The sequence below is a fragment of the Falco cherrug genome, chromosome 6 (genome assembly GCF_023634085.1).
Source record: "Falco cherrug isolate bFalChe1 chromosome 6, bFalChe1.pri, whole genome shotgun sequence".
Classification (NCBI taxonomy): domain Eukaryota; kingdom Metazoa; phylum Chordata; class Aves; order Falconiformes; family Falconidae; genus Falco; species Falco cherrug.
Window position 1 is genome coordinate 50,396,020 of NC_073702.1, and position 27,564 is coordinate 50,423,583.

Here is a 27,564-nt window from a genome sequence, read left to right on the forward strand (position 1 = left end):
AGAATAGTCTGGACATGAAGCGCTCAGTCTGTCTGGTACACACTCAAGATTCAAGCTGGCATTTATTTTGTAGATTGGGTCATTTGGTACACCTTGAGAAAACCATGTCATTCAAACTGCTGTCAGATGGCTGTGGTTATACAATCCATATGGACATCACCACAATGTGTGCCTCTCATGAGATCTGGCCTTAATCTAAGACCAGTAGCGGCACTGGCCTTGTGTGAGCAGACTCAAAGGGTGGGCTGTCTTTCCAGAAAAGGTTTCCATGAGATTTATTTAGCTGGTTTTGGTGTGGTGCTTGAACCTTATCAGACTGATTTCTCATCATGAAGGGCATTAGATTCTTCCTGGACTAGAAAGATGTTATTGGTAGGTTAGTCTCCAAGCATGGAAATCCTGGAGCTGCTGCCTTGAGGCACCATGGTTGATCTTTTGCTTAAAGCTGGAGGGTCAAAAATACTAGTTTTAATTAACAGGTTCACAAATAGCCATGGTGATGTTTTCCACCTACTCCTCCTGCCTGCCTCCATCACTAATCAGGGTGACATATCCTAGGCAAGGGCAAGAAAACGTGTGGACAGTGTAAGAAGATGCAGAACCAGCTTTAACAACTACCCTTTCCCTTTTTCCCTTTGGGTTTCCCTTTCACTTCTTTCTTTTTCCCTATCCCTTTCCCTAGCACTGCAGCAAATGATTGTCCTGGGTATGGGAGTGCCATGATAGGGCCAGGAGATCTGAAATTAAATGGACTAAGTAAAGTAACCAAAGACCAGCTAAGTGGAGGGTAAGGGGGAAAGTTTCCTTGTCACAGCAGTAGCTGGAGCACTGGGCATGGAACAGCTGCTCCACAGACTGGTATGCATGGTTGTTTTCCCCAGCATTAACTTCTAAGCCCTTTTCCTAATTTGCTGACACATATATGGTCTTACATCTTTATATATAGTAAATGCATAAAAACTTTTTATAATGGCTCCATGAATGACACGCTGCTGCCCTGTAACTCAGTAGCCGTCCCTGTGGTTATATAGATGTGTCCAATTATAGATCAGCCTTTCAAAAGTAATAAAATGAAGTGGCATTTTATGTAACTCAATGGGTTACAGTAGGAAGCTGTTAACAGTAGAGGATTAAAATAAAATTGTTCTGGATATTTAAAAAGTGATGAAATAAGGAGAAAAATAAATCCACCCCCAAACACTGCAAATCACTCCTTACAAGTTTGGCATCTGCCAAGATCCAACTTGGAAAAAAAACGCTGGGCTCATTCCCTCAGAGGGTCCTCCCACATTGTTCAAGGCATAAAGCTCAAGGGTAGTGTTCACTGTCCACAGACACACGTGGACAGACCATCCACAGGCACACCCAGTATCCTCATTAGTAAATGCCACTAATCACACGGGGTTTTTTTTGATTGCTTTCTAAAAAAAATTACTGCTAAATCTTCATATTCTGTGCATATTCTGTGATGCGATTTAAACACAGGGGAGCAGATTTGATGCATTTCATTAGGTTTCCATGTTCATTGAAGGTAAACATTTAAAGGTAGGCCATTAGCATGTTACATTTAATGTTTATACATTAGTGTGTTTTAAGTGATTGGCTGACTAAAATGTTTCAACAGTGATCAAAGTATGATTACAAGTTGAATCAAATTATTGATAATGAGGGACTATAGTCAGCTGGAAAGAAACATACGAATAGAAATAACACCCAAGTTCCAGATTATTCATTTGTATTACTTCTAAAAGATCATCCCAGCATATCCTCGGTTGCCTTGATTTTCCTTTAACTTCTATGACATGACTGATACCATAAATAAATGAACTTGGATAACTCTCAGATCATTCACTGGATGTGGCATTGAGTAAATCACAAAACGGAAAAGCATATTCTCCAAGATGCGTTCCTCTGATGAGGTGGATTTTGGCTACGCATGTACCTATCTCACATCCTTAATAAACACAAGATTATTTTCCAGAATTTCACTGAGTAATTTTGCCATTAAACACTAAAAAAGAAAAAAAATAATCAAGCATTCACTGTTAAAATACTTTAATTATTTGGAACACTAACATCAAGAATGTTTACTTGAAAATGTTTCTTTCCACTTTAGTCCATCTTCAAACCTCATACACTATATAGTACACTGACATGTTTCCTCATACTTGTAAAAGGTAGAACTACAATAAATTGTTTCACAAGATGTTTGGAAAAAACATATATAAGATATTATTCTTCCCCTCTTCTATGATGAAGCAGAAGCTTAGTTTTAAAGTTACAAGAACAGTCAATATAGAGCTAAATATATTTGACATATTTAACCTCACAAATAAATAAATATATACAAGGGAGGTTACAGCATGTCAGCTACAAAGTAGAAGCTTTACACTGTAGAATTGAGAGCATTCAAGGGCATCTAACTGACACAGACAGTTTAAGATTACTACATGGTAGTAAAAAAAGAGAAAAAAAATCTTAATTCAGCAAAAATATTGATAGCTGTACATTAAACTGATAGGTTACAGCTCAGCGTCAGTCAGGATACTGTGCTTGCTTTTCATTTATATTTTACTAATCTATTATGTTTTAGTGATTCCTCATTTTTTCAGGAACGTTTGGTTCTCCTTCACTTCTGAACACCTTAATCAGGTAGAAATCTCACAGTAAGCTGCTATGTGAACACTATTATCTACAGTAGTTAAGCAAGTGGGATGATAAAATAGAAGTTCAGTAAATGCTTGTACATAATCTTTCCCTAGATTATTTTGCTTATTAAATATATCTGACAACACTCATCCATGTTAATAATTACATTTTAAGTGAGTCAGGTTGACTTTCATTCATACCACCACTTAAGTATTTGCAGTTACGAGAATGAGGTTTCGTTAAGGTCCGTGTAGCGACAGCAGTATTTCTGGACGGAATACCGTCAGGACATCCTCCTCCCACCAGGTGTTTGCAGCCAGGGAGAATATGCCATTTGTGCGGTCACAGCATTAAATGATCTCTGCACGCAAAAGCATGTGCAAAGAGCAAAGAAAGGCACAAATCCACACCCCTAATCACTGAACATCCACCTGCTTGGCAGCTGAAAAATCTCAGCACAACTTTCTGGTCACCTTTTGAATGCATTTAATTAAATATTTGGCTCAAAATATTTTTTTTAAAGCCTTTTTTTAAAATTGAGATTTCCATTAGGAGATTTTCTCCTCTGAAAACAGTATTTCAAAAGGCCTTTGAAGTTTTTGCCCATGTCTTCAGTGACATGTACAGTTACAATTTTTATGAAACCTATCATGGGGCGAGGCATGCCTTGTGAGGAGAGATGCACTTTTGGCAGTCATGGCTGCATGCTAATGTGTCATATATTTACAGAGATTAAACAAGTAAGCATGTTGTGCTGTTGTCTGTTCTCTGCAAACACACAAAGAACTCAGCGTTATTATGCGTAGTAGCAATGCGAAATTCCTTAATGTTGCCTAAATGCTGTTTAAACTCCGTGCCTCCAACAACCTCAATCAAGTCAACTAACAGGGGGGGCAGGAGAGGGATACTGATAACGTTACGTGCCCAGAAAGATGTTATTTATTTATTACTGGTAAATGTATTCCAGGTTATTCTAATGTTGCAATGCCATCTGATGGAGTGTCTATACATACAGTATATCGTAAGTACAGAGACTGACAAATGAACCCATGGGTTTACAAAATATTAACCTTGTATTTAAATACTTAAAATTAAGTTTTAGCACCATTCATTGTTCTTAGATTATCTGTGGTACACATTTTGTCATATTTGCTGTGTGCATTATTGTAAAAATGTGTGGAGAGAGATCTAGGTATATATTTATAGATAGTGGAATGTCTTCTATTTTGTTTAGTGAAAAAGAACATTGAACATAGAATTGCAATGGGAGATGCTGCATTTAATACATACCAATCAATGAATGCTGAAACATGACTTTGTGTAAACTTTGGATTTGCCTGTGTACTTGTTCTGCACAGGTGGGTGCAAATGAAACATATGACTGACTGTTTCAATACAGATCAATGGGCTTAAAATATGTAAGGTTTACTAGCAACCTGCACACCCTTCTCAGCCAGCACATCTATATAACAAGTGCGTCTCTATGTACATGGATACAAAATAGCCTGAATTTACAGCACATACTGTTGTGGTAAACAAGGTTTGCATGATTAGGTCTACTTAGTCAAAAATGGGTTTAAAATAACCCTTTAACACTGGTGTTAGGGTTTTATTCACATACCAATAAAGAACAGACAACACTGGACAGTCAAGAAGTAAGAATCTAAGTGTTGTAGAGAAAAATCCATATTTTTCAAAAGAAAAAAAACATCAGTAAACGGTCCAATAAGAGCTTGCCTGTTCTGTATGACATGTCTGTTATTTTCTCCAGGAGTCAAGACCTGCTTCTGTTTGGACTATGTAATTTAGAGTCAGGCTTGTGGCTCTTGAGTCTTAAAAAATATTTACACAGGATTACAATTAGCTGTTCAAGCATCGTGTTGGCTGGCACACATTTAAAAACAGCTCAATACCATGGTGGAAAATTGCCTTTTTCCACAACAGTAAAAAGGTAGAGAAATTGGCCCTCGAGTGGGAGCAGTTAACAGGAGGACATTATAAACTGGAAAAAAGGAACTAAACAGGTCACATTCTATGACATCCAGTATTCTCAGTTCCAGGCAGACTTTTTGTCTTCCTTCAGTTTAAAAAATTCAGAAGCCCAGTTAGAACTTTGTGCTGTGACTAAATGTGTCGGACATGATGATATTTTTATAGAAGTTGTCAGAGTGAGGATTGCAGTATCCTTTGACCTTGTCAATAACCTGGTGGACAGGGATGATTGACGTCTGTTCTCCATCCTCTTGGGCAAATTTTGAAGATGGCTTGTCAAGAAAAACATTCTCTAGGAAGAGGAAAAACGAACAAAAAATAGTTAGGGCTTCTTAAGCCGACTCACAGTGTAAGAGGTGTGTCACTCCCACATAGATATGCCTTCAATTGCCACTATTGCTGAATGAAATTAGTGCTCTAAAAGCCAGCACACAACTTTTTGCTTTGGTATTGCTGCTCCTAAATTCATTTAAAATGCCTGGTTTTGTGGGCCTCTCAGGTCTCTCTTGAAATTATCCCTCTATTCTTTTGCCTAAAGTATAACTGACTCCCACCACCTTTTAATATATTAATTTAATGTTGATGCTTTGAATCTTACAAACAAAAAAACTTTTTGACAGCACTGGAATAAGGGGTGATCTCCATAACATCTGGTAAAAAACTTCTCCACATAATAAAGTAGTGGAAAATGACAATAAAAATATTAAATTATTTCCACAAAGGAGGTTTTAAGATATGCACGGAAATAATGTACTCTGCACAGAATGCAGCAGAAGTTGACTTGTATCTTAAAGCAGACCACCAGAGCCAAAACTGGCTTAAACTTTGTGCTTGCCTGGCATCACTTTGTTTTTTACATAATGTGGAGGGTACAGACTGAACAACTGGGGTGGGCGGAGGGGAAGATGCAGAAAATTGGCATTCCTTAGAGTTCATGTGCTATAAGCCAAGGGTGGAGCTGAAGAAAAAAAGGAAGCAAGGCAATTCGCAGCCGGGCTGGGAAAGTCTGCTCCCAGCAGCTGACTATTGCTGTTCGGAGAACGGTCAGTAGGTAGAGCTCATGTAGTGAGCAATGAGAAGGAGAGAGCCTGTATGTCATTTTCTCAAGTACATCACCCTAATGAGCTTTCTTATCTCTTTCATTGTAGTGAATAAGGCTGGAACGAATTCTTTCGACCCAGGCAAGTTTTAGATCATTGCAAACGGGCAGTAAGATGAAGTATCTTCTGAAGCAATGTTTTCTACAAGTGCCTTTTTTTTATGGCTGTTTACAGGATCTTGGTGAAGTCAGCTTCAAAAATTCATTGACAAAGGATCACTTAAGAATTTAGCATATTACTTAAACCATTATTTCATACAAACCTTTTTTCCTATAGAAATAAATTTACTAAAAATAAACAGAAATAAACCCACCCCTGCAGAAGTCATGATACCAAGCCATAAAAGAGTGTAAAGTGTTGCAAAGGAGAAATGAATTGCAGTCAGAAATCAAAACAGTTTCACTCATGAAGAAAGAAACAGGCATGTTCAGGCACATCAGGATGATTTTTTTGAAGCACGCAAGAATGTCCATGAATTGCAGCAAATAACTCCATGTCCAATAGCAAACTGCTGAGTACTGTGAGCCTTTCAATGTATGTACTTACTAGCCAACAGTACCACATTTGGAAGTTTTTCTACATATTGAATGTCTTATTACAAAAATGAAAAGTTAATTCTCAGTCTTTAGGGAAAGATTTTGGAATTCCTTTTTTTTTTTTTCCCCACAAGGCACTATTACATTGTTAAATATCAGCTATTTCCTCATGAAATTTGCATGCACAGGAATTATGTAAGGCCTTTGAAACCAGTGGGACCTTCTTTATTTTTTAGCTCAATGGGCTTCACACCTAAGTACAGGGTTAAAATCTTGTATCACTGAAGTAAATGGTAGTTGTACCACCAAATTCTCTGCTGAAATAATCTTAACTTCTAATTCACAGAAGTATTCATATATGGTATTTAAACAGTATCTACAATAAGTTTGTTTCAGACACGTAGACAGCAGGGCCACAAGATGCCAAAGTGATTTCTTTCATCCACCCAGTAGGGTCCACCCAATATTCATGTCCCAGTTGGCACCTTCTGCATTCAACCAGCAGTTCACAGCATTGCTTTCAGGCATGTATAGTTTGTCATTCAGAGTTATTTTGGATGTGACTGGATATGAAAAAACAATGGCTAGAAGACTAATTGTGTAATGGCCATAGACTGAATAGAAGTACAATATCTCAAAATTCCTGTAATAACTTGTAAAAATGCTAAAAAATTTCTGGAAGCCTATCAGATTGTTTTTTGCTTTTTAATATATGCTTTGTTATGAGTCTTTCAACTTAATCTCCTTTCCCCAGGCTACTGTACACCAGCATTAGTGTCAGGACATGGTCTGTTTTCTAAAATGGTATCTTCCAAATGCTTCATGCCTCATGCAGAGTGCAGATACCCAGAGTTTGAAGCATGTTTATCCTTTGATTCAGCATCAATGGAGCAAGATGTAATAGTGAGAAATAAGCAGCATTTCTGATTAGCAAAGTCCTTTATGTCAATGAGGACATCATGCAAGTGGCGTCCCTCCACCCTGTTCAAACCATGCATTCAACAAAAGCAATTCTCACTTTACCTGTAATGCTCCACCACTGATGAGGAAAGGGCCTTAGAAGACATTATCTATACCACAAACACATGAATGCTTGTGTCAATTCCAGGGATTGGAATTCCATTATAACCATATTAACAAGAGTTGCCAAGACATGTAGGTCTTAAATTATTTGCCTGCAATTATGCTAAGACATCAAACCGAGAAGTTTAGCTGTATTAAAAATTGGAATCTTATGTTATTTTCTATTATTTTACTATGAGAAGATATGTCATTATTTAAAAACCTAACACTAACAAAAATTCTTTGGAGTATCACAGCAAAATGTATATTTTCAGAGGTGCAAGCAAAATGCATTAAAATTAAAAAAAATAAATAGAGAAAACTGTGGTATCCCCTTAATGTCCAACAAACCACCTCATTACAAACTATGATTACACTACCAACTGCAGTCTCTTTTAGGAAATTATGCATGGGATTAAGCTCACCACTTTTGAAGAAAGTACATGAGCACGTTCCTAACTACAAGTTTCTTTTAACTTGCTTCTTATCTGGAAATGTTTTATTGTTTTGCTTCAAGAGTACATTGCAAAACCTCCAGCACTAAGTCTCTTTCACTGTCAGACTGATAAAAAGCCCTGAGTCTGACAAAACACGTAAGTATATTTTTATCATTAATCCCAATGCCAAGGGTCTAAAGGTTGATCTGCCATGAGTACAGATTGGGATTCTCTGTCTGCAGAACAGAGAATGCTCTGCAGTGGAAAGGGCATGATGCTCTCCTCCTCTACTGTGAAATTAATAGTAGCACTGTGACCAGTGGATATTACAGACACTATTCATGGAAGACTGCTGACAGATGTGTCCTTTCACAGGAGAGCTGGACAGTTTGCTCAGGGCAACTAGGTGCATGGCACATCAAACCTGCGATGGCAGTAGGGACAGGCACCCTTGTGAGGCAGGCACGAACTGTGTGCTCCCAGTGCAGCCGTGAATGGCAGTCCTGAAAGCAAGCTCAGGTACACCAGAGAATTTCTAAGATACCACTCATTTTTACTGTATTTATACATTCTTGATAACCAAAAAAGATTTGCACTCTTAAAATACCTGATGAACAACCCTTCATGCTAATGGATGCACTGACTACTGGTTAGTGAGCAAATAACTGTAATTCTTAAAAAGGGGATTTCAAGACAAAAATCGTGTGCCTAACTGAACCAGGTGATATGATTATATATGTCAATATATGATATATGTCAATAAAAATAAGAAGGCATTTCCTGGAGATTATGCCACTTATCAAGAAAGGTATCAATTATACCGCTCATTTTTACTGTATTTATACATTCTTGATAACCCAAAAGATTTGCACTCTTAAAATAACTGATGCACAACCCTTCATGCTAATGGATGCACTGACTATTGATTAGTGAGAAAATAACAATGTAATTCTTAAAAAGGGGATTTCAAGATAAAAATTGTGTGCCTAACTGAACTAGGTAATGATTGTCAATAAAAAAAAAGAAGGCATTTCCTGGAAATTATGCCACTTGTCAAGAAAGGAGACTGTACCATCATAAATGAGACACTGGGGACTCCTGAAAATAACTTAAGAAACAACATAACTTTTCTGACAGTAAAATTACATATTTCATATCTAAACATTGCTTCTAATAAATAGTTCAAAGCAAGTAAACACATCTTTGGGTTAAATATGTGTGCAGATTTTATTTCCACTCTGTTTTAGAAGAGGATCCTGTGATGATGTTATGTGACTTTACACAGGACAGAAACATGAGTTCACAAAAACTTATTAATGAAAAAATCCGAACTATTTAAGTGATTTTCTGAAATATTATCTCAGACATAAACAAAGAGACTTGCAAATCATTCCAGCTCCTCTTTCTTCGGTCCTTTAAAGTGTTCTTAAAATGAGCACGCTGTTATGTCATGAGTGGAATACAAATGATGCCTTTTATTACATACACTGTTGACATGTAAAGAATTAAGCAGTGGATATGGCATTCTATTTGTAGAAGGAAAAGACAATTCATACTCTGGGAACACAGTATCATTTCCAAGTAGCCTCCATTTGTTGCTTCACCCGTAACTGTGTTACAGTTAAATGGAAGGAATTCACTTTGACCAAGTGAATCAGCTGTGGACATGGACTCAGGAGACTTGATCCCTCTTTCCAGCTGTGCTGCTAGTTTTCATGTTTCCTTGGGTGATGAACATCATCTCTCTTTGGCTTTGGCTACCCTTTGTGCTTTGGCTACCCTGTGTTTACAATGGGAAATAAGACTTACCTTCTTGTAGCCAAAAAGGTGAAAGTGCTATAGAAAAAGCAAGATTTGCTTTCGTCATGCCTACTTTGTTTAGTATGGGAACATACTGAGATCAGAAGTATGCACTGGATGTATAGTATATTAAGTTAAGATTCTTATCAAACAGTAACATATATTTTAAAAATATTGAAACTATACATATTGGTGAAATTTTCTCACATAACCTTTGGGTAGAAATCTCCACTGCACCTTTAACACAAAACTACATGTTCACAGATGCACCGCGTTACAGTGCAAGGACTCACCTGTATGGCTGTTTCGCTTGCAATATGTATTTGTTGTAGATTTTGATTTGGATGTTAAGTAGGTTGAATTGGACCCGATGGAACTAGAGGATAAGGATTTCCCCAGATTATCAGAACTCTTCTTTATAATGTTGGTTGCTGTTTTGCTCCAGTCTAAAAAGGATTGAAAAGTTTTACATAAATAATTACCATAGGTACTAAATGTCTCATTCAGTTATGAACATTTCAATTATCAGACACATTTCTTAGTTTTGCTTAACAAAAACCCTATCCTTTTCCTGTTAGGTAGCCTCTTTGGGTCTTAAGAAATACAAGAATTATTCCAACTTGATTTACTGTTTACCACAGTAGTTAAAATTGGTGGTTCTAATGCTCTAATGGCTGGATGGCAGCACTGTAAGAAAGACCCTTTCCAGGACGCAGGAGAGCAGTGAAGCTCTGTAGCAGTACAAGGACGCACAGTTTCATGACCTGAAGAGAGAAATTGAAAGGGATGGATAGGAAAGGGATGGATAGGTGCATTTACAGTGGTTTTATCATTTGAGGGCTTCATCTGCTGAGGCAAATACTACATACTAGTGGGTCTGCACTTCTTGTTCTAGAGTTTAGCACATTGGTGCACTATTAATGAATAATAATGGTTATTTAGTAGTTTTTAGTTATTTGAAGAGTTTTGTCTGAACCATTAACACAATAGCCTCCTATACTGGAACAACTTCCCAAATTAAACAAAATAAATAATACAAATAAACTTACTGAGGGAAATTGACACTGGAAAACTCATCACAAGGGTTCTAATAATAAACATATCTAACTACTTTTGCATCACATACTTGCAGGTAGTACAGGCAGTTTCACACCTTAGTCTTGCCTTTATTCACTGTATTGCAATTAAATTCACAATATGGAATAGAAGTCCAAACCAAAAACACATTGGCCACTTTAGCCCTGGGTTAAATCAAGACAAATATTTTATCCTAAATCATTGCTAGGGTATAGGTTACTGTTTCTCTGATTTAGCTATGGCAGTGTTGCAAGGCTTTCGCTTGTTTGTCTTCGCTTTTCACTTGTCTTTGCTTTATCATTGCATGCCCTAAAGTACACTTCAATTAGATAGGTATGCAAGTTCACATTTGGCTTATATTGCACTGCTCTGCCAGGAAACTGTGTCAGGTTCATGGAGAATAAAACCAGCCGGTGAGGATGGACTGGTTAATGCTAGGTGTAATGACAGTACATAAACTATACCACTGAAGTACTCGGATCCTTCAGGTTTTTATTTCTATCATACCCACAAGCTGCCCAACAGCAGCATAAAAATCTGGAAATAATTTGATCCATCTGTGTTTTCCAGTTCAGGAGTTAAAGCATGAACCACACAGAAACTAAACATATGAAACAATCTGGATGCAGGATCAGAACAAATACACTTTTCCTAATTAACTCTTTGAAATCATGAATCATGTTATCTTACTATAAACTGAAAGCATAAATGTTTTGCAGTGTACAAGTCTTGACAGCAAAGCAGTTACTTAAAACCTTGAAACAAACATTGGATGCCAAGAGAAAAAGGACACAAGGGTGTTTGGAGCACTGTTATTATCCAGGATAGACTGGTTTACTTTACTAGGCAATAAGATTACACCACCTTATATCAACTGTAGATTTCAACCCTGGTCACTCAGCAAGAACCATACAAGCAAGAATTATATGGCCCAATATTATTACATCAGAGAGCAAAGCAAGATCAAGCTGCCTAAACACAGGAGTATAATGCCATCCGAGGTGGCCAAAGGTGTGGGAGACTGTAAACTCAGTGTCCCAAGTCTTGCACGTATAAGTGTCCAGATCAACTGCCTTCCTTTCTATCTAAGAGTTACAGATAAAGATGAACTTCAACTGTGGAACGTCATCAGGCTTCTGCTAAAGGAATTTTCTATGTTTTTGAGTCTCTAATGATCGCTCTGAATTATATGGTGAAGGACAAAACAGTTTGAAAAGGCAAAGATAAAAGCAAGAGAAGTCAGAGTGTTTCTATCTGCCTTTTAAGAACTGCTGCTACATCAATCTAACAGTCCACACAATTCAGTCAACATACTGTAATATAGGAGAAAAGGAATAATATTGGCTTTTGAATGACAGAGTTTAAATCTCTGGATCTTTATTTGATTTTCTTTTTTTTTTTTTTTCAGGGTCCAAAGAGCCTTCCAAAACCATGCTTATAGCACTACAAAATTTACCAGCTGCCTTCAGTGGAAAACTCAAAGAGAAAATGTGAGAATTTTTATGAAGTGATATCTGAAAAGTCCCTTGGCAATTGTTAGTACTGAAGTGACAACATATGATTAATCCATTTTTCCACATCTCTGGCTCATGTTGTATTATATTAAAAACAACATAGCAAGCTGTTCACCTGGGCTTTTACGCACTACTACAGCACCTAAGGAGGGGAGCTGTGAATTGCTTTTACCTGAATTGTCTGCCAGCCGGAATCGGCCACAACAGAGATGCCTCCTCCATTGTTTCTGCACATTTTCTTTCATAGCACAATGGAATACAAATATGAACAAACCTGTGACAAAAGCAAAAAGACAGCAAATGAAGCATGTATTAATAAATAGATAAACAGATTAACTAAAGTCTGCTAACAAAAGACTATGAAGTACAAGCAAAGGTAAACAATCCTAGAGTTTTGTTAGAGTCATCCATGCCTTACTGAAGAGATATGGAAATTAATTAAAGTCTTCCCATCCTCTGTCTGCTATGTAAGTGTCTGGGATATCAGAAGAAAGAGGATAGGACTCCTTTTATTGACACTGTTGATTTAGATCCAGACAAGTGCGGATCTTTTAATTATTTTTTTGGCTTAGAGGAAAATAATTAAAAGGTTTTGTCTTTGAACCAAATGAATATTTTGAGCCCAACAGGACTGCAAGAGCCAGACTGCACAGTAAATACAGACACTATTATATTAGCAAGGAGATATTTTATCTCCTCCTGTTCTCTATTTACTGAACTGTGGGTTGTATTCTCTTAAAACCGTAAGCCTTGTAATTGGCACTAAAGAGTGCCCTGAAAAAGCACACTTGGATTTATGTGCATCACATGCATGTACTTGAAGTGATTATGAAAATGGTAAGGATATGTTCACAAGTATTAATTAGGTGTCCAGCTACTTAGTTCTGAAGAAAATTACCTGGTTTACGCATGCAATCGTAATAAATGCTTCTAAAAATGTTTTTGTAGAATGTTTTGTTCATTTTTCTCATATAATTGTATAATCTTTATTTTCAAGACAGAAGACAAGCATCTACCATGTGGTAAAGAAGGTCTTAACTGGGTGTATGGTATAATTTCATCATTCTACAGAGATACTTTGGAGCTATATATAGAAGCTGGAAATCTCATATGCTCCTGGCTCTTCCCAGGCAGGCACTGGCTGTGGAATCTTCTGCCATTCTCCAGCTTGGCCTGTTCTTGTTTTACTCTTATTCCCTGGGAGAAAGCCAACCTGAGGCTGAACACCTGATGGCAAAATGTTACTGCCAAATCCCTCATGATTATATCTTAAACATGAATAAATGCTACATAATGCGGGCAAATGTGGTTAAGTGCCATCCTCTAAAATTGTTTCTTTATGGTCATCATGAATAGCTCTGTACACTAATGCCTGCTGTGTTTCAGCTGGTAGAACACAATGGCAGAGTATAGCTTGGAAAAAAAATGCTTTGGAGCATAAAATTATCCTCTCTCCTCCAAAGTGCTGACGTCTGATTTTGCATGGATGCATGTCATCGAACTGGACTTCTATTTGTTTATAGCCATCAAGGCCAGGCTGAGACCACTGAGACCAGTTAACTTTAGGTAAAGTTGTGTCATGCAACACTGTTTTTGCAAAATTTTTCAAGAGCTGATGGGGAAAAAAAAGGAAAAGCACATGTTAAGAAAGGCAAACATACCTTAATACATCCCATATGCAAACTCTGTTGCATTACAGTTACTGTGTTTGCATTTAGTGAAGTATTTCTGTGTGTGATTTTTTCAAGCACAGAGTCATTCCAATGCAATCGCTAGCAGCTCTTACAGGCTTAGAGATATGCAGTTGTCTGTGGCCCAAAGTACTTCTTAGGACTTGTGCACAGCACACACTTACTAAATTGATGCTTAAATAAATTGTGGTGAATGTTTGGAATGGTTTAAATAACAGTCTGAATGGTTAAAAAAGAAAATGCGTATGTCTCTAGTAATACAAAACAAATGTACTGCATTAAGTACTTTGCCCTGTTTGGGCTTGGTCTCCAAAGTTTTTTTCTCTGTATTTCATTATTCATTAAGTTTACAATGTGCTTTAGTAATACAGCTTTGATTTTGTTTCCCAGGGCCAAATCAGACCCTAGGCTTGGCTCTGGCTTGGCTCTGACTTGAAAGTATTTGGCTTGCCCAGGCATATGTATAAAATGAGCAGCCAAAAAAGAGATGTTCCCAGATTTTTTTCTCTGAGCATCAAAGAGAGAATAATAATTTCCTATGTAGATGAAATAGCAATGTACAGTAACACCAGTAGTTGTTGCAATTTACTTTTTCATTGCCAGTGCAGAAAAAACAGTTGATGGAGGTTGCTGGTATAGCTTGTGCAGTTTTCAAAAACTAAAACTTGAGAGAGAATAAACATGTTTACTGAGGCCTTGATAATTAAGGTCATGCTAATACTGATGAAAGACTTGCCATACTGAACTGCTTTTTGCTGCTTGGAAATGCTTCCTGGTACAAATCCTCGGTTTTTTCTTTGCTTCATTCCACTCCCTTACTGTTCCATGTGCACTGCACCAGTTATATGTGATTTTAAACATCCTCTTCCTTGTTTCTTTGGCTTTGCTCTTTCTGACACAGCAATAAGCATTTTCAGATACAGAATTGTTATCTTCCTGTGCTTCATATGACGTGCCTGAGCACATACTGTGTCATCATTGCTACCACAATCTGTGAAAAGTTCATCACTCCTTTTTTCATTTGCTCCCCAGGTTTTCCAGTCTTATTTTCTGACTGAACTGCCTTCCAAATACTCATTTTCCATTGAACAGTGCTATTACCCCACAGAGACTTAAGCAGTGGTGGTCAGTACTCTGCACATAGAAATTTAATTGATGGTGCTGGAAATTCTGGTTACAGAGAACTTGTTCAATTTGATCCTTGGCCTGCTTTTCAGAGTTTTAATCTTTTCTCATATTCTTCCCATACTTCTAATCTCTCTAGGCCCTTCTGAATTTCTAACACAGACACACTGCAGCAAATACTTCATTATGCTGCTAGGGGAGTATCAGAATGTGTCCTTTGGAAAAAAAAGTCTTTAGCAAGAACACTACATCCAAACAATTTTTGCCATGTTGCCTAGCATTTTAGGTTGAAACTGAACCAAACCAAAACCCACAACATTATTCTCTTTCCACGAAAGCTCAATAAATCTTTTAGCGCAGTAAATACATCTCAACTGTAACAGATAAAATCCACACAGTGTAACATTAGGTACTTTTTCCACAGAGGCAAGACATTTTGCTGACCCTGGGAGAATTGGTTTTTAGCTCAATATTTGTGTGGCATAACACATGCTCCTCCATTGACATCCTTGGGTTCATTTTCAGTTATGGTTGTTTTTCCAGGGAAATTTATTTTTTGTATCAGTATGTGTAGTATAGCACATGCCCTTTCAATGACCTTCTTGAGTTTTTTCTTTTTGTTACATTTTTCGTTGTTCTTTATTAGTGGGTAGGGCAAGTGGAGGTGGAGATTCTTATGTCATTTGGTACATATGCAAATTTCAGCTCTGAGCTGAAATTCTTTTAAATGTCAGCTATACATTTCTGTAATTTATAACTGATTACAATTTACAGCATTTTTCAGAAGGATGAACTATGTCATAAAATTAAAATATTCAAAACTTCAGTAAAGGAAAAGAAAATAAGCCAACTATAACAGTCATTGGATTTTCCTTATAGAACCAAAGAATCCCCCATATCTCTGTGCCATCTCTCCACACCGAAACAGGGCTGAGTTTTGTTTTATTAGCTTCTCATGCCTTAATGAAACAGTTATAAGCTTTGCAGATTCCCTACAGGAATAAATTCAGGACAGAAGCTTCCTATATTTGTTATAATCAGTGAAAGGAAATGTTGAAGGTCATACAGAATCTATCTCAACAGAGAGCACTGCAGATTCAGTTAGGAACAGTGCTATTTATAATAACAGTGCATTTTATGGAAAAGGCCTTGAAACAGTAATTAATATAGCTAGGATATTCAACCCATATGTAGTTGGTATCATTATTCCACGTAAAGGGAAACTAATGATGGTTTAATATCAACTAGGGATCTGAGTTCTCTAGTAAACTGACTGAACATAAAATGTCTCAGATCAGCTATAGCTCAAATATTATTTGTTCACGGAATAGCAATTCAGCTTACCTTGCAATGAATTGAAAATTGAGAAGAGGTACAGGAAAGGAAGAGTTAAGGGACCCCAGGCGAAAAAGGCAAAGCCCCATGTCATGCCCAGGAGGAAGGTCAGGCTGACCACGCTACGGAGGTTCCTTAGAATCTCTTCTTTCAGGCTCCGATTAGTTCTTTTCCCATTCCTCCCACAGATCTGTACCATCACCACAATAAACATGGCAACGTTCATGAGAAACATGATTCCAAAGTAGCCCGCACAGGTCACATAAAATACAACTTCATTTTTGATCCAGCAGCTGTAAAAAATATGAAAATATGATCATTTTTAGATAATGCAAACTATCCTCCATTCATTTATATGACCACAAGGAAAATCACCCTATGTCTGATACCACTGATGCAGAGCTAAACTTTAAGATGAAACCTTTGTTTATTTTCTGTTTGTAAATAGGATGAAGCCCAGTGGCATCTTAAGTGACTCTGGTCCATAGTATTATCATGTCAGAAATCTGAAGGTGGTACCATATTTTAGTTAACACTGATTAAAAAGGAAATCTGACCTCAGATACAAGCTGTAGGAACTGCAATCTCGTCATGGTAAGTTTAGACTCAGTATGAGTAGCTTCACAACTTTCACCTGTGTGAAGCACAGGATGCTTTAGTAACAGAATGGATAAACTTGGATCTTCAGTGTCAAAATCTCAAGTTTCTGCCACTTGAGCTATAAAAGAACTCATACATCTCTGGAAAAGAAGCAGGACAGGTAGTCCTTTGAGGTAGCCATTTGACAGCCATGTGAGAGAGCTAGCTTATTCCTCCAGCAACAAATGGCTGGAATGCTTTGCATGATACTGTAATAAAAATACAGAATGACCTTTTACTTATCATGATGAAGCTTTTTCAGGCAAGTAACAGAAAATGAAGTGACAGTAATTTTGGCATTTGGAGATTATTATCTGGACATCAAGAGAAGAACATGGAAAGCTATTGAACTACAATGACAAAAGCTTGGTTTATTTACGAAGGAGGCTATTTGTATACTACTTCTTTCTTTGCTCTTACCTAGAAGATATAGCTTTCTTTTAAGATAAACCAAAACAGGTATTTTTATTTTATTTTCACGTCAAAACTTCTGAACATTCTTTTGCCAGAGGAGTGTTTGTACCTGGCATTGGGTAATGCAGATTTCCCTCCATTTTTTTTATAGCCTTCTTCACACTTCAGTTTCCAATAATTTAGAAGACAATTTTGCCTACTTTGCTTGTTTAATGCACCTCTGACTTTTCCATAGCAATTTGACTATGCTATTTTTTTCCTGCAGACTGCAAATGCTAAATTTTAAGAGATTAAATGAAATACTCACAAGTCATCTCCTCCTTGCCCATTAGCATCTTTGCCATATAACTCTTTGCCATAAACAAGACTTGCATTTGTATTAGCACTTGCCAAAACAATTGCTATCACCACAGCTGGCAAACCTGTAACACAAGAAAACTTGCAGTTTGCTTTCAAGTCTCCTAAACCTTCAAAATTACCATGCAAATCTCAATTATTGATATCTCCATCCCTATTGCTTTAGTACAAGGTGTCCTGAGATAGATCTATGTCAGAAAACTGCACAGAGAAGTACAAGGAAACAATTTTTCAAACAGTACAAATGTATAAACTGTCAAAGCACTTAATGGGCATTAAGGAATAAGCCTCATAATGTTTTGTAAGGTACAAAATGATATTTTAGTATGTGATGTAATCTCTGTTAAATACCCAAAGTTAAAGTTGCAATTGCACACAGGTTCTCATAATATAGTGAGAAGATTAACAAACTATTACAAAACCAAGATCTAATGGAGGGATGTTTTTCAGGGATCTTTTTTTCAGAGATGCTAATGTCATTTGATTAGGCTGGGGAACTGGGTAACATGAACTTGAACCTGTAATTTCTCCACTGCTTCTCTCAACTGTAAATGTCTTCTCTTTTTCTACAGGATTATATATCCTTCACTTATATGTGTCTCCCAAAAAATGAAGCAAAATTTCTACTTTTTGATAAGAAGGAAAAGGGAATATTTTGGGAAAATAGACAACTATGTGGAAGAGAACTCTGTGTAGAGTGGTACAGCTTACACAAAAGAAATCTACGTTTCCTGACATGCCTTATTTACATGTCTTATCCTTTCTATGACAAAACAGATTCAAAGGGGAAGAGGTTAATTTGCTTTTCCGACCACTCAGTCCTTGTCCTCTGCTGAGGTTGCCAAAGAGGATGCTAGTTGCCAATGGAAAGACATCAATTATCAGCTGGACTGAGGTCAGTGCTCTAGCCATGAGGTTAATGGTTTTGTATTGTGTTGTATTATTTCAAACACAATATGTGCATTCAGGCAGAAGGCACAGATTCCTGATACAGAAAAATAATGAAGAATAAAAGCCTTGCTGCCCGAGCCTCACAGTTATTTTTCAGTATTACATTTTCCACTTCAGTCCTGCTTAGGGCAGGCAGGATCTCTCTGTGGTATAAACACTGTGCTGAAGCTGAGGAACTTTTGGTTGGTTCTGATTCTGCCATAGGCTTTGAACTTGTTTGGAAGAAACTTTAAGATGGATTGAAAGCTTTTTGAAAGCCAATGCAAAGATCCTCATAGGCTTTGTAGTAACTTAGAGTTTCTGAATTTATTGTGTCATGGTTCTCCCTCTCTGATATGGCACTAACATTTCCCATCTCCAGTTCTGGCCCCTCTGGAAAGTAAGACCAGTTTATCTGGTGTCTCTGCGCCTCCTCAGGCTGTGAGCTGCTCCAGGTGGAGAGTGCCAGTTATGGTGTATTTGCATGGAATTACCCAGGGGAACTCAGTGACAGAGAGGGCTGGCTGCATGCCGGCACTGCCATGGGGTAGAGGGAAGGAAACACCATGCAGATTTTGATTCTTTTCTGCATTTGTGATAGGGAGCTTTCATATAGCATCATTTCAAAATACATGCTAGGTAAATACTGCATCTGCTGAACTCACCCCAGCCAATGATGCAAAACTTCAGTATGTATCGCCGTATATACGTGTTGAACACTTTCACTAGAGCAATGTACATATGAACAGCTTCTAGTCCCATCCATGTAAAGGTGGCCAAAAGAAAAAAGTGCAGAAGTGCAGCTACAGCAATGCAGAGGCCGTCTATGTCAAACGATGCAATCCAACCATCAAGCAAGAAGATCAGGTTAAGAAAGAGCAGGGCTGTGCTCAAATTCATCAGGATTTTGGATGGATAATCTCTTCGCAACTTCCTAATGAGAGAAATACAGGTGCATATGATTAATTGGCTTCTACCACTCAAGCCACATACAGCAGCTGGGTTTACTAGTTTACAAAGTAAATAAAAACACAGGGAACTTCCTCCTAACTGTATGTTTTTGTGGCAATAAGGTATAGGGATGTGTACCTCTGTGTGAAATTCCTGAAGCCTTTGGTTGTGTATGGTGGGAAAGTTACACTTCTTTGGGTCCTTAATGAGCTAATTAACTATGACAATATTTTAGCAACTGATTTATTATTAAAAAACATTCAACTTAACTATAATACAAAGTGTTTTATACTTCAAATGAAAACTGAAGAAAATGAAAAGAAAGCTTTCAAAATACAGCTGACCAGAAGGTCATCTCTGCTTATTTTATATGTAAATTTTGCTTAATTTCTGGCATATATTGTCCAGTGCATGTTGCTTTCTGTTTGGGTTTTTAGGTTTTGATTTTTTTAGTAGGATCTTAGAAAGAATAAAGATCAAGTCCATTTTTCTGTAACTGATATACATTGAAATGTACGAACTGAGAGGCAAGCCAACAACTTCTGCCATCTTGGACCAGAACACTATACCATAGGTAATGCAATAGGAATGCAGTCACTGGAGTTATTTAGAACTCGAAAACCCCCTTTGTGTCTGCCCCCCCATCAAGCTGCCTTTCTTTAGCAGCTACTCTGTCCTGTCCTGTTACAGGCAGAATGGTTCCTTTGTGTTGACATGACTTCATTTTCTCTTTTCACTGTTCACAGAACTGTCACTTCAAAACTTTTGCATTCCCTTGAGTCACTTTCACATTTCAGTAGGGACTGCTGTTGAAACTGCTGTAACACTTCACAGTTTATCTTCATTTTACTTCTCTTCCCACTTCTTTTTGAAGGGTTCTAGGAGCTGGAAATTTATCTTTTTATTCTGAGGACTTGTTATGCTCACACAGGCAAGTCTTGTTTTTACATAAAGCATGCTTGCAGACTTTAAAACAATACATAGATATTCAGAATCTAGAGGATATTGTACTCCCCAGAGAGAAAAATTTGAGTCATGCTAGTCTTATTCTCAGGCCTGAGCAGCACAACACATTGGAAACAGGGGGAAAGAGTCTGAACTTGCATCCCCGTGAAAAAAATTTCCACTTGCAACATGTGACCATGGTTATGGAGGGTTTTTTTGTTTGTTTGTTTGTTTTTTAAATTAAAACGTAGATTTCCCTTTCTAAACAAATAAACCGCACTAATAATATAACTAATTTATCTTATCACATACAGGTACTTCCTTTGTGATGTTTTTCACAGAACTAATACTTACTCAAATGCAATATATGTCAGAAGAGTTGCAGCTGAAAATATAGCAGATATCCCACAGCCTATGTAAGTGATAAAGGTGAGGACCTTGGTATTCTGTGGGTCTATTTGTGTAACGGTTCTCTGAAGGTCCTACATGAGAGAGGAGGAAGAGGCATCAGTTATAGCAAACACCTTTTCCATGAGCACTACACTCTTGGTGATCAGTTGAGTAAAACTCAACAATGCTTTGGCAATAGCACTATAATCCTGACATTAGGGTTCATGTTTACTGAGTATACTCAGTCTATAGTTACACCTCTCACTTCCTTCCCATAGCTCTTCAAAACATTGTGCTTCAAGTACTATAACTGCTGGGATCAGCAGATAGACAGAGCCTGATACTGATCCTTACAATTCAGTACCAGGAATTCAAACATACTTCTCTGGAAAAATCTCTCCTTTTCAAACTTTTTTGTTCTGTTGCTTATAGACAACTCTCTTTAAGAAGATGTAAGATTTAGGCAACTCATTTAAAAGTTTTCATACTGAAACGTTTTGCAACATTCATACAATATTCTGGGGAGTTTCTGACATCACTTCTCATTATTAAAAGTTTGTAAGAGCCAATGTAGCTAATCATCTATGGGTGAAACCAAGGGTAAGATACTGGGTTTTGGTTTTAAGGTCTGTTTTGACATGCAAACTACAGTTATAAATAGAATTGGTCAGCAAAAATAGTGACAAAGACAACACTTAAAAAAAAATTGGAAATGAAGCAGGAACATTCTGAGGATTTTTTTTCCAGTTTTCTGTCCAACTGTAATTGCCACATAGTACCATCTGAGAATAAATGCCAGTGCTATTTCCTTTTCTAAGGACAAGAAAAAAATGAGAATATTTGGATCTATATCACTGTAGAGTAAATGTGAACAAATACTAACACATAATGGTATCTATTCTACAGTCACTGTCACTGTGGTCTCTAGAAAAATTATCTAGTAAAAAGAAATGAACAAAATACTACAGACCTTGCCATTCTTCATAGGAAAAGGAAGGAGCAGGTTTTTTTACACCCTGTCCCAACCTTCTATGACAGTTTAAATATATATGAGAGTGTTATTTGAAAATAATTTGATAGCTAAATTAAAGTAATAAAATATTATTAAAGCAGAAAAGCAACTAGAAGGGTCAAAACTGTGTAAAAACTATTGGAACACATCCCAAATTCAAAGAACTTCTGCCTTATTTCCTACTGCCACAAAAGCATTCAGGGAAGAGAAGGGAGTCATTGAACATATCCTAAAGAAAGCCCTTTTTTTTCTCCCTCTGAGGATGAAAAAGTGAAACAAGACCACAATTTAACTTGCAAAAAGACAAAAGGCTTGTGGCTTTTTCATATCTACATCTCAGCATGGCATGAAGAGAGCAGCTCTATTAAGGGTCTGGAAGGCCAAAGCTGAAAGTCAGTGCATGCAGCTCCCTTGGGCAGTTAAGTCCTATGTGTAACTGCAACAAGTTAAATCAAAACCCAGATACTTCCACTAGGAGTGTTACTATGGTGAGGACCAAACATCTTTTCTGCAAGTATGTTTTAGAGACGAAAGAATGCAAATTTCAGGAGAGAAACGTTTCAGCCCATTACTAAGCATACACACACACACACACACACACACACACCCCCAATATTAAGAAAAGATAGCAATATTCCATCTTTTTCACATTGGGTTATTCTCTCAGAAACACTACATGTGCAAATTGCTAGAGGCACCTGAATGATAAGGTGCTTAGGCTAATGAGGCTGAAGTGCTCTGTATGGTTCCCTCTTTCATCTCTTTGATACGTAGACTAAAGGCTATGTTTACCTATCTCAGCCAACCAGTCTGTAGACTTTGGTTAAGGCTCCGATCGAGTAGAGTTAAATGTTTTGTACCAGCCCTCAGTGGGCACACTTTTTCCAACAGATGGCCTATACTGCAAGGCATTGCCAAAGCCGATTAAAGCCATTTACTAGAAAACAGCAAATACAGGTTTACACATTTCACAAAAGAAAGTATTACTTTATAGTTTTTGACATTAGATAAATATAAATCTTGTCAGATGTGCAACCAAAATTTCCAAGGGACAATTTAGCCTCTTTAATCTCGGGATGAAAGGGAATCGTGTTCCCTTGCCTTTTCATCCTCATTAGCAGTTTTACTGACTGTGAGACATTTTTTTTTCCCTGACTGTTTTCCCTAACAATATGAGTCTCTTTTTTTTGTTCTGAAAACAGCACCTCAACTTTTTCTCCTACTTTTTTTTTTTTTCAAACAAATTCCCACTTCTCTGATCTTGAAATTTCAAATCTACCTAGACTTTTTTTCTCATTCACTTCCCTCTTGTTACACCCTCCTGTCTCCACTCAGGTAATTTTTGTCAGATTATATTGTTAAGGGAAATGACAGGGACGCCCTCCCTGCACCTTAGGACTCTTTTGGATCATTTTTTTCTATTTTGCTAGTGGAAGTGTTAGTACTGGGCCTTGATTTTACGGTCCCTGACTTTCTTTTTCACCCAGCCATGTCCCAGCTTTGGAGTTGGATGTTATAATATGCTATTTGTACTTTGGTATCACTCAGAAGTCTCAACCCCAGGTCTTTTGTGGCACAGTATTTTCAAAATTTAGAATACTCTTATGGGCACATTTTACTTTTTGTTTTATAATATTTAGCCACTTGTAAAGAACATAATAATAATAATAATAATAATAATAATAATGTACTTTCATTACTAATTCTATTCATTACCTCATTCCTGAACCCTTATCACTAGCTATTTTGTGATGAAAAGACAACTTTATGACAATAAGGGGGAAAAATATGTATCATTATTAAAAATAATGTGCAAAAGAAATAACCCAAGTAACAAAACCAAGAGTTGTCTCAATGCAAGACAAAGACTGCACTGCAGTTCCTAGGAAAGATAACTTAGTGAACAGTGAGTTTGCCTACCATTAGGACCCCGAAGTGTGTGAGGTGGTTGCATAGGCAAACTGTCTCGTTTTCATTGGACTTGCCGTCCACTTGGCAGCCCGCAGGGTTCCAGCCACCATTGCCACCTATGGAAATGAAACAGGTGAAACGTTCCAACAAACTCATGTCATCCTCTTTTTAAACAAATTGCTCACTTCATCTGGTGCAAATGCAGAAATGCTTTCTCAAATTGAATGGGTGAACATTAAAAACAATCAGGACAGAAGCAAGTATGAGATTTCCTAGCAGAGAATCACACCAGATGAGTGTCCCAGTAATGGACTACTGAGCAGAAGCAATAGACAGAGAGCTACAATAAAGGTAGGGAGCTGTTTGGTTAATGAGGGATGAGTGAGACCTAATGTGTGGATCACGCATTATATCACATTATATCACACCTCAGTTTTACCCAACAGTAAGATGGTTTTAGAACTCCCTTTTACTACACTGATGTGATGTCTACACCTGCCTTCCTCCTACTCATATACCTCCTGTCACATGAAAGTATTTATGGCCCAGGAGCAGACGATCCCACCCTTCCTCTCTGCAGTGTGTAATGCAGAAGGTCAGAGTGGATAATCCCAATGACCTTTTGTGGTCTTAAGAAAAAAACATGAAGTAAACTATCCCCTACTCACTCCACCTGAAAAGGCCATGCTGAAAAATAAGTAAAAAGATTTTACCTTTAAAAGTTAAATGTTAAAAAGTAAAATTTGTATTTCTGATTACTTCTTCTTTCATTTTCCCCTGCTAAAATATGAATTAATTTTGTGAAATAGTTCATATTCTCTGAACTCTAAAAGATATTTTTTGCATAACTCCAGGCAAAATCCAGCAAATTATCTGACTGGCCCTATAAATGTACCTCCAGTTCAAGATAGAATCTCTCAAAAGACTGTGAAGATGTTTCAAAACCACTTTAAGCTCTCCCACACTCAAGCAGCCAGTGAGAATAGTTTCCTCCCTGTGCATTTCTCCTTTAATGTGTTTCTTAAGACTCGCTTCCTAAGTAGATTTTTCCCCCTTCATTTTTATCTTTCTGTATTCTTCTCAGTTATTCTGTCTGAATTTCCTGCTTTCAACTACAAGTTTGGATGCTAAATTTTATTTCTTTCAAGACTCTGTACCAAACCCCTCCACCTGATATACTGCTGCTAAAGACAGTTCTCACTCCGTCTGTTTCATCGTAAGGAAGAGTAACATCTCAGTAGTGATTGCTAAAATAGAAAGTACTGGAAAGTCATCCCACAGAATTATTTTGTGCAAAGGATGAAAAGCATGAGTGTAACATCACACATGGGTTAGGCAGTAGCGATGAACAATGGCCTAAAATGCTGCCTTGTTAATGTGTGTCTCCACATGAGACCTCATCATGCTGACTGTCATCCATTTACAAGGCAGATGAAACTTGTGTAATGCAGTTCCTAACCTTCCACAGAATTAAAAAACAGCTTAAGATTTGTAACAGGCATAATCTCACCACTAAATAACCCAACATTTTAAAAATGACCAGTTAAAAATATTGCTAAGAACCATTCATGTGTCTGAGTGGCATTACTATTTAATTTGCACAGACAGACAGATCAGTGAAAAACTATTGTCAGATACAGAAAAGTAGAGAAAATTAATTTACGAATTTAAAATGTTAAACAAATTTACATTAAAGTATTTTTACAAGAATAATTAACATCTGCTGTTACAAGCAACTGTACTAACCAGAAAAAAATGATACAGTCTGAAGACTTCTGCTAATTCTGCAAGGACTGATTAAGAAGCAAAATGGCTAAGACGGTGAGCAATTTTAAAACTATGGTATTTTTAAACTTACCATTTTTGTTCATATCCCAGAAGACACAGGTAGGCTTAGGATCTTCCTAGAGAACACATGACATGCAAAAGTAGACTTGGTATACCTCTTCAAACATAAATCTCATCAACATACACATTTACAACAGATGTTTTACTCCTTATCTTTTTATTTAATGAGAAGAAGAATCAATATTTGGATTGTCAATTTTTTTTTTCTTGTGTCATATTAGAACTTACTCCACTAGAAAGACAGATCTGCCCAGATTATAAAATCTAGAGCACTCTTCCTCTGCACTGTTCCTTTTCCACATCCTCAGACTAATTAAGTTTTATTGTCTCACTAAAGTCATCCATGAGTATGACGTCTTTACAGAGTCTAACTACTTTTTACTGTTCACTTCCTAGGACTTCTTGATGAATCCTCTATATAACTGGCCTTGAAAATGTGCAAAAGCCTGCTGAACCTAAATGGAGGTTGTTTTGCCTGTCCTTAAAATAATCATTATAATGAAATACAGGAAAGTATAATCGAACTGTGAAAATTAGAAACTGGGTTCTCATCACTTAATTTACTTAGCTATTGCATTTTAACATCTTATTTCTTAAGTTCTCTAGTGCTATTGTCTCTTTTGCAGTAGCTGCTGACAGCATGTCTGAGGACACTCAAGCTCGCATGTTTTTTAACTGAAAGAGTATGTGCCAAAAGGTTGCCTTTGGTCTGTATTTTCCTAAATTAATTGTAGTCACCTTTTTACAATATGGTCCTGTCCATTCTTCCTTTGCTGAAAACCACATTAACAAGAAAATAACTTGGGGAGCTATTAACAATACAATTCATGTTTGATCAAAGAATTTAAGTAATTCTAAAGTTCCAGTGTAATAAATCGTGTCTCTGGTCACTGGTCACAAACGTGGTCATGAACAGAGGTTTTGCCTACAGTTATTGGCACAGAAATTGCCTCTGAGTGGCAGAATCAACATGTTTCATATAAATACAGAGCAGGAATGTGTGAGGAAGAGTTTTTGGTTGTTTTTGTTTTTTTTTTTTACTTTTCGGTTATTTGTTTTCATTCTAGAGTTTTTATTTCCCTTTTAGTTTATGTCCTTACTAAAAATCCATCCAAATCAATCAGGCTATACGCTTAGCCTTTGCTATATATAAACTGTTTGCCTGTTCATCTGAATAATCAATCTTGTTTTACCTGAATTTTGGTATGCTTAATTGTAACCTTCACATAATCCTGAAGATCCTGAATGGTGATGTTTCCAATACTGCATGCCACCACAAAACTGGTCAAATTGGCAGGATTTTCTGCATCCTTTGAAAGATTCAGAAAAATATAAATGCTTACGCAGCACATAACATAAAAGCCAGAGCACACAGTTTCATTTTTGTAGCATGCCAGAACAAATAAGTTGTCAGCATTTTTTCACTTTTGATCATGCAATATATGAACATTATGTTTATAAAATCAAATTATGAGCTTGCCTCATGGAAGTTTCCCTATTTTCCTTATAGTTATAAACATATATAGGCACAATTATAGAGAGAGGTTAGAAGGCATAAATTCCCCCTTTAATCATTATGTCTGATGCCAACAAAATTATAACTCAAACAATGTAGGAGATAACCCATGATATGATTAGCTCATTTCCCTAAACAAGAATGAACTAGCTTTCTTATTATTGTCGATGCTATCCTTTTCAGTAGATGCATTTTTTAGCCAATAACCTGTTTTCTGTGTATAGCTGCTAAATCATCCTCCATTTACAATGAATGGCTAAGAAACAGTAAACAAATTCAAAGAAATGTTACATACTGTAGGAGATATTTGCTACTAGGTCATATTTGATGAGA

The 27,564-nt window shown here is 37.0% G+C and overlaps 1 protein-coding gene across 8 annotated transcripts in view; it reads right to left on the reverse strand.

Annotated features, from left to right (window-relative positions):
- Positions 1-2,038: 2,038 nt before the first annotated feature.
- Positions 2,039-27,564, reverse strand: part of ADGRG6 (adhesion G protein-coupled receptor G6) — a 112,834-nt gene continuing 87,308 nt past the window's right edge. For 5 of the 8 annotated variants that reach the window (XM_055713912.1, XM_055713911.1, XM_055713918.1 and 2 more), the window contains 10 exons: positions 26,909-27,025; positions 25,726-25,771; positions 23,877-23,983; positions 20,909-21,036; positions 19,324-19,592; positions 17,679-17,793; positions 16,328-16,611; positions 12,340-12,441; positions 9,870-10,022; positions 2,039-4,933 (listed from right to left, as the gene is read on the reverse strand). In XM_055713912.1, the coding sequence (XP_055569887.1) occupies positions 4,755-4,933; positions 9,870-10,022; positions 12,340-12,441; positions 16,328-16,611; positions 17,679-17,793; positions 19,324-19,592; positions 20,909-21,036; positions 23,877-23,983; positions 25,726-25,771; positions 26,909-27,025 (1,500 nt within the window). In that variant the 3' untranslated portion in view covers positions 2,039-4,754. Of the gene's footprint in view, positions 4,934-7,300; positions 7,348-9,231; positions 9,613-9,869; positions 10,023-12,339; positions 12,442-16,327; positions 16,612-17,678; positions 17,794-19,323; positions 19,593-20,908; positions 21,037-23,876; positions 23,984-25,725; positions 25,772-26,908; positions 27,026-27,564 lie in introns of those variants that run through there. The other 3 variants (XM_055713914.1, XM_055713915.1, XM_055713913.1) reach the window with 3 other exon arrangements.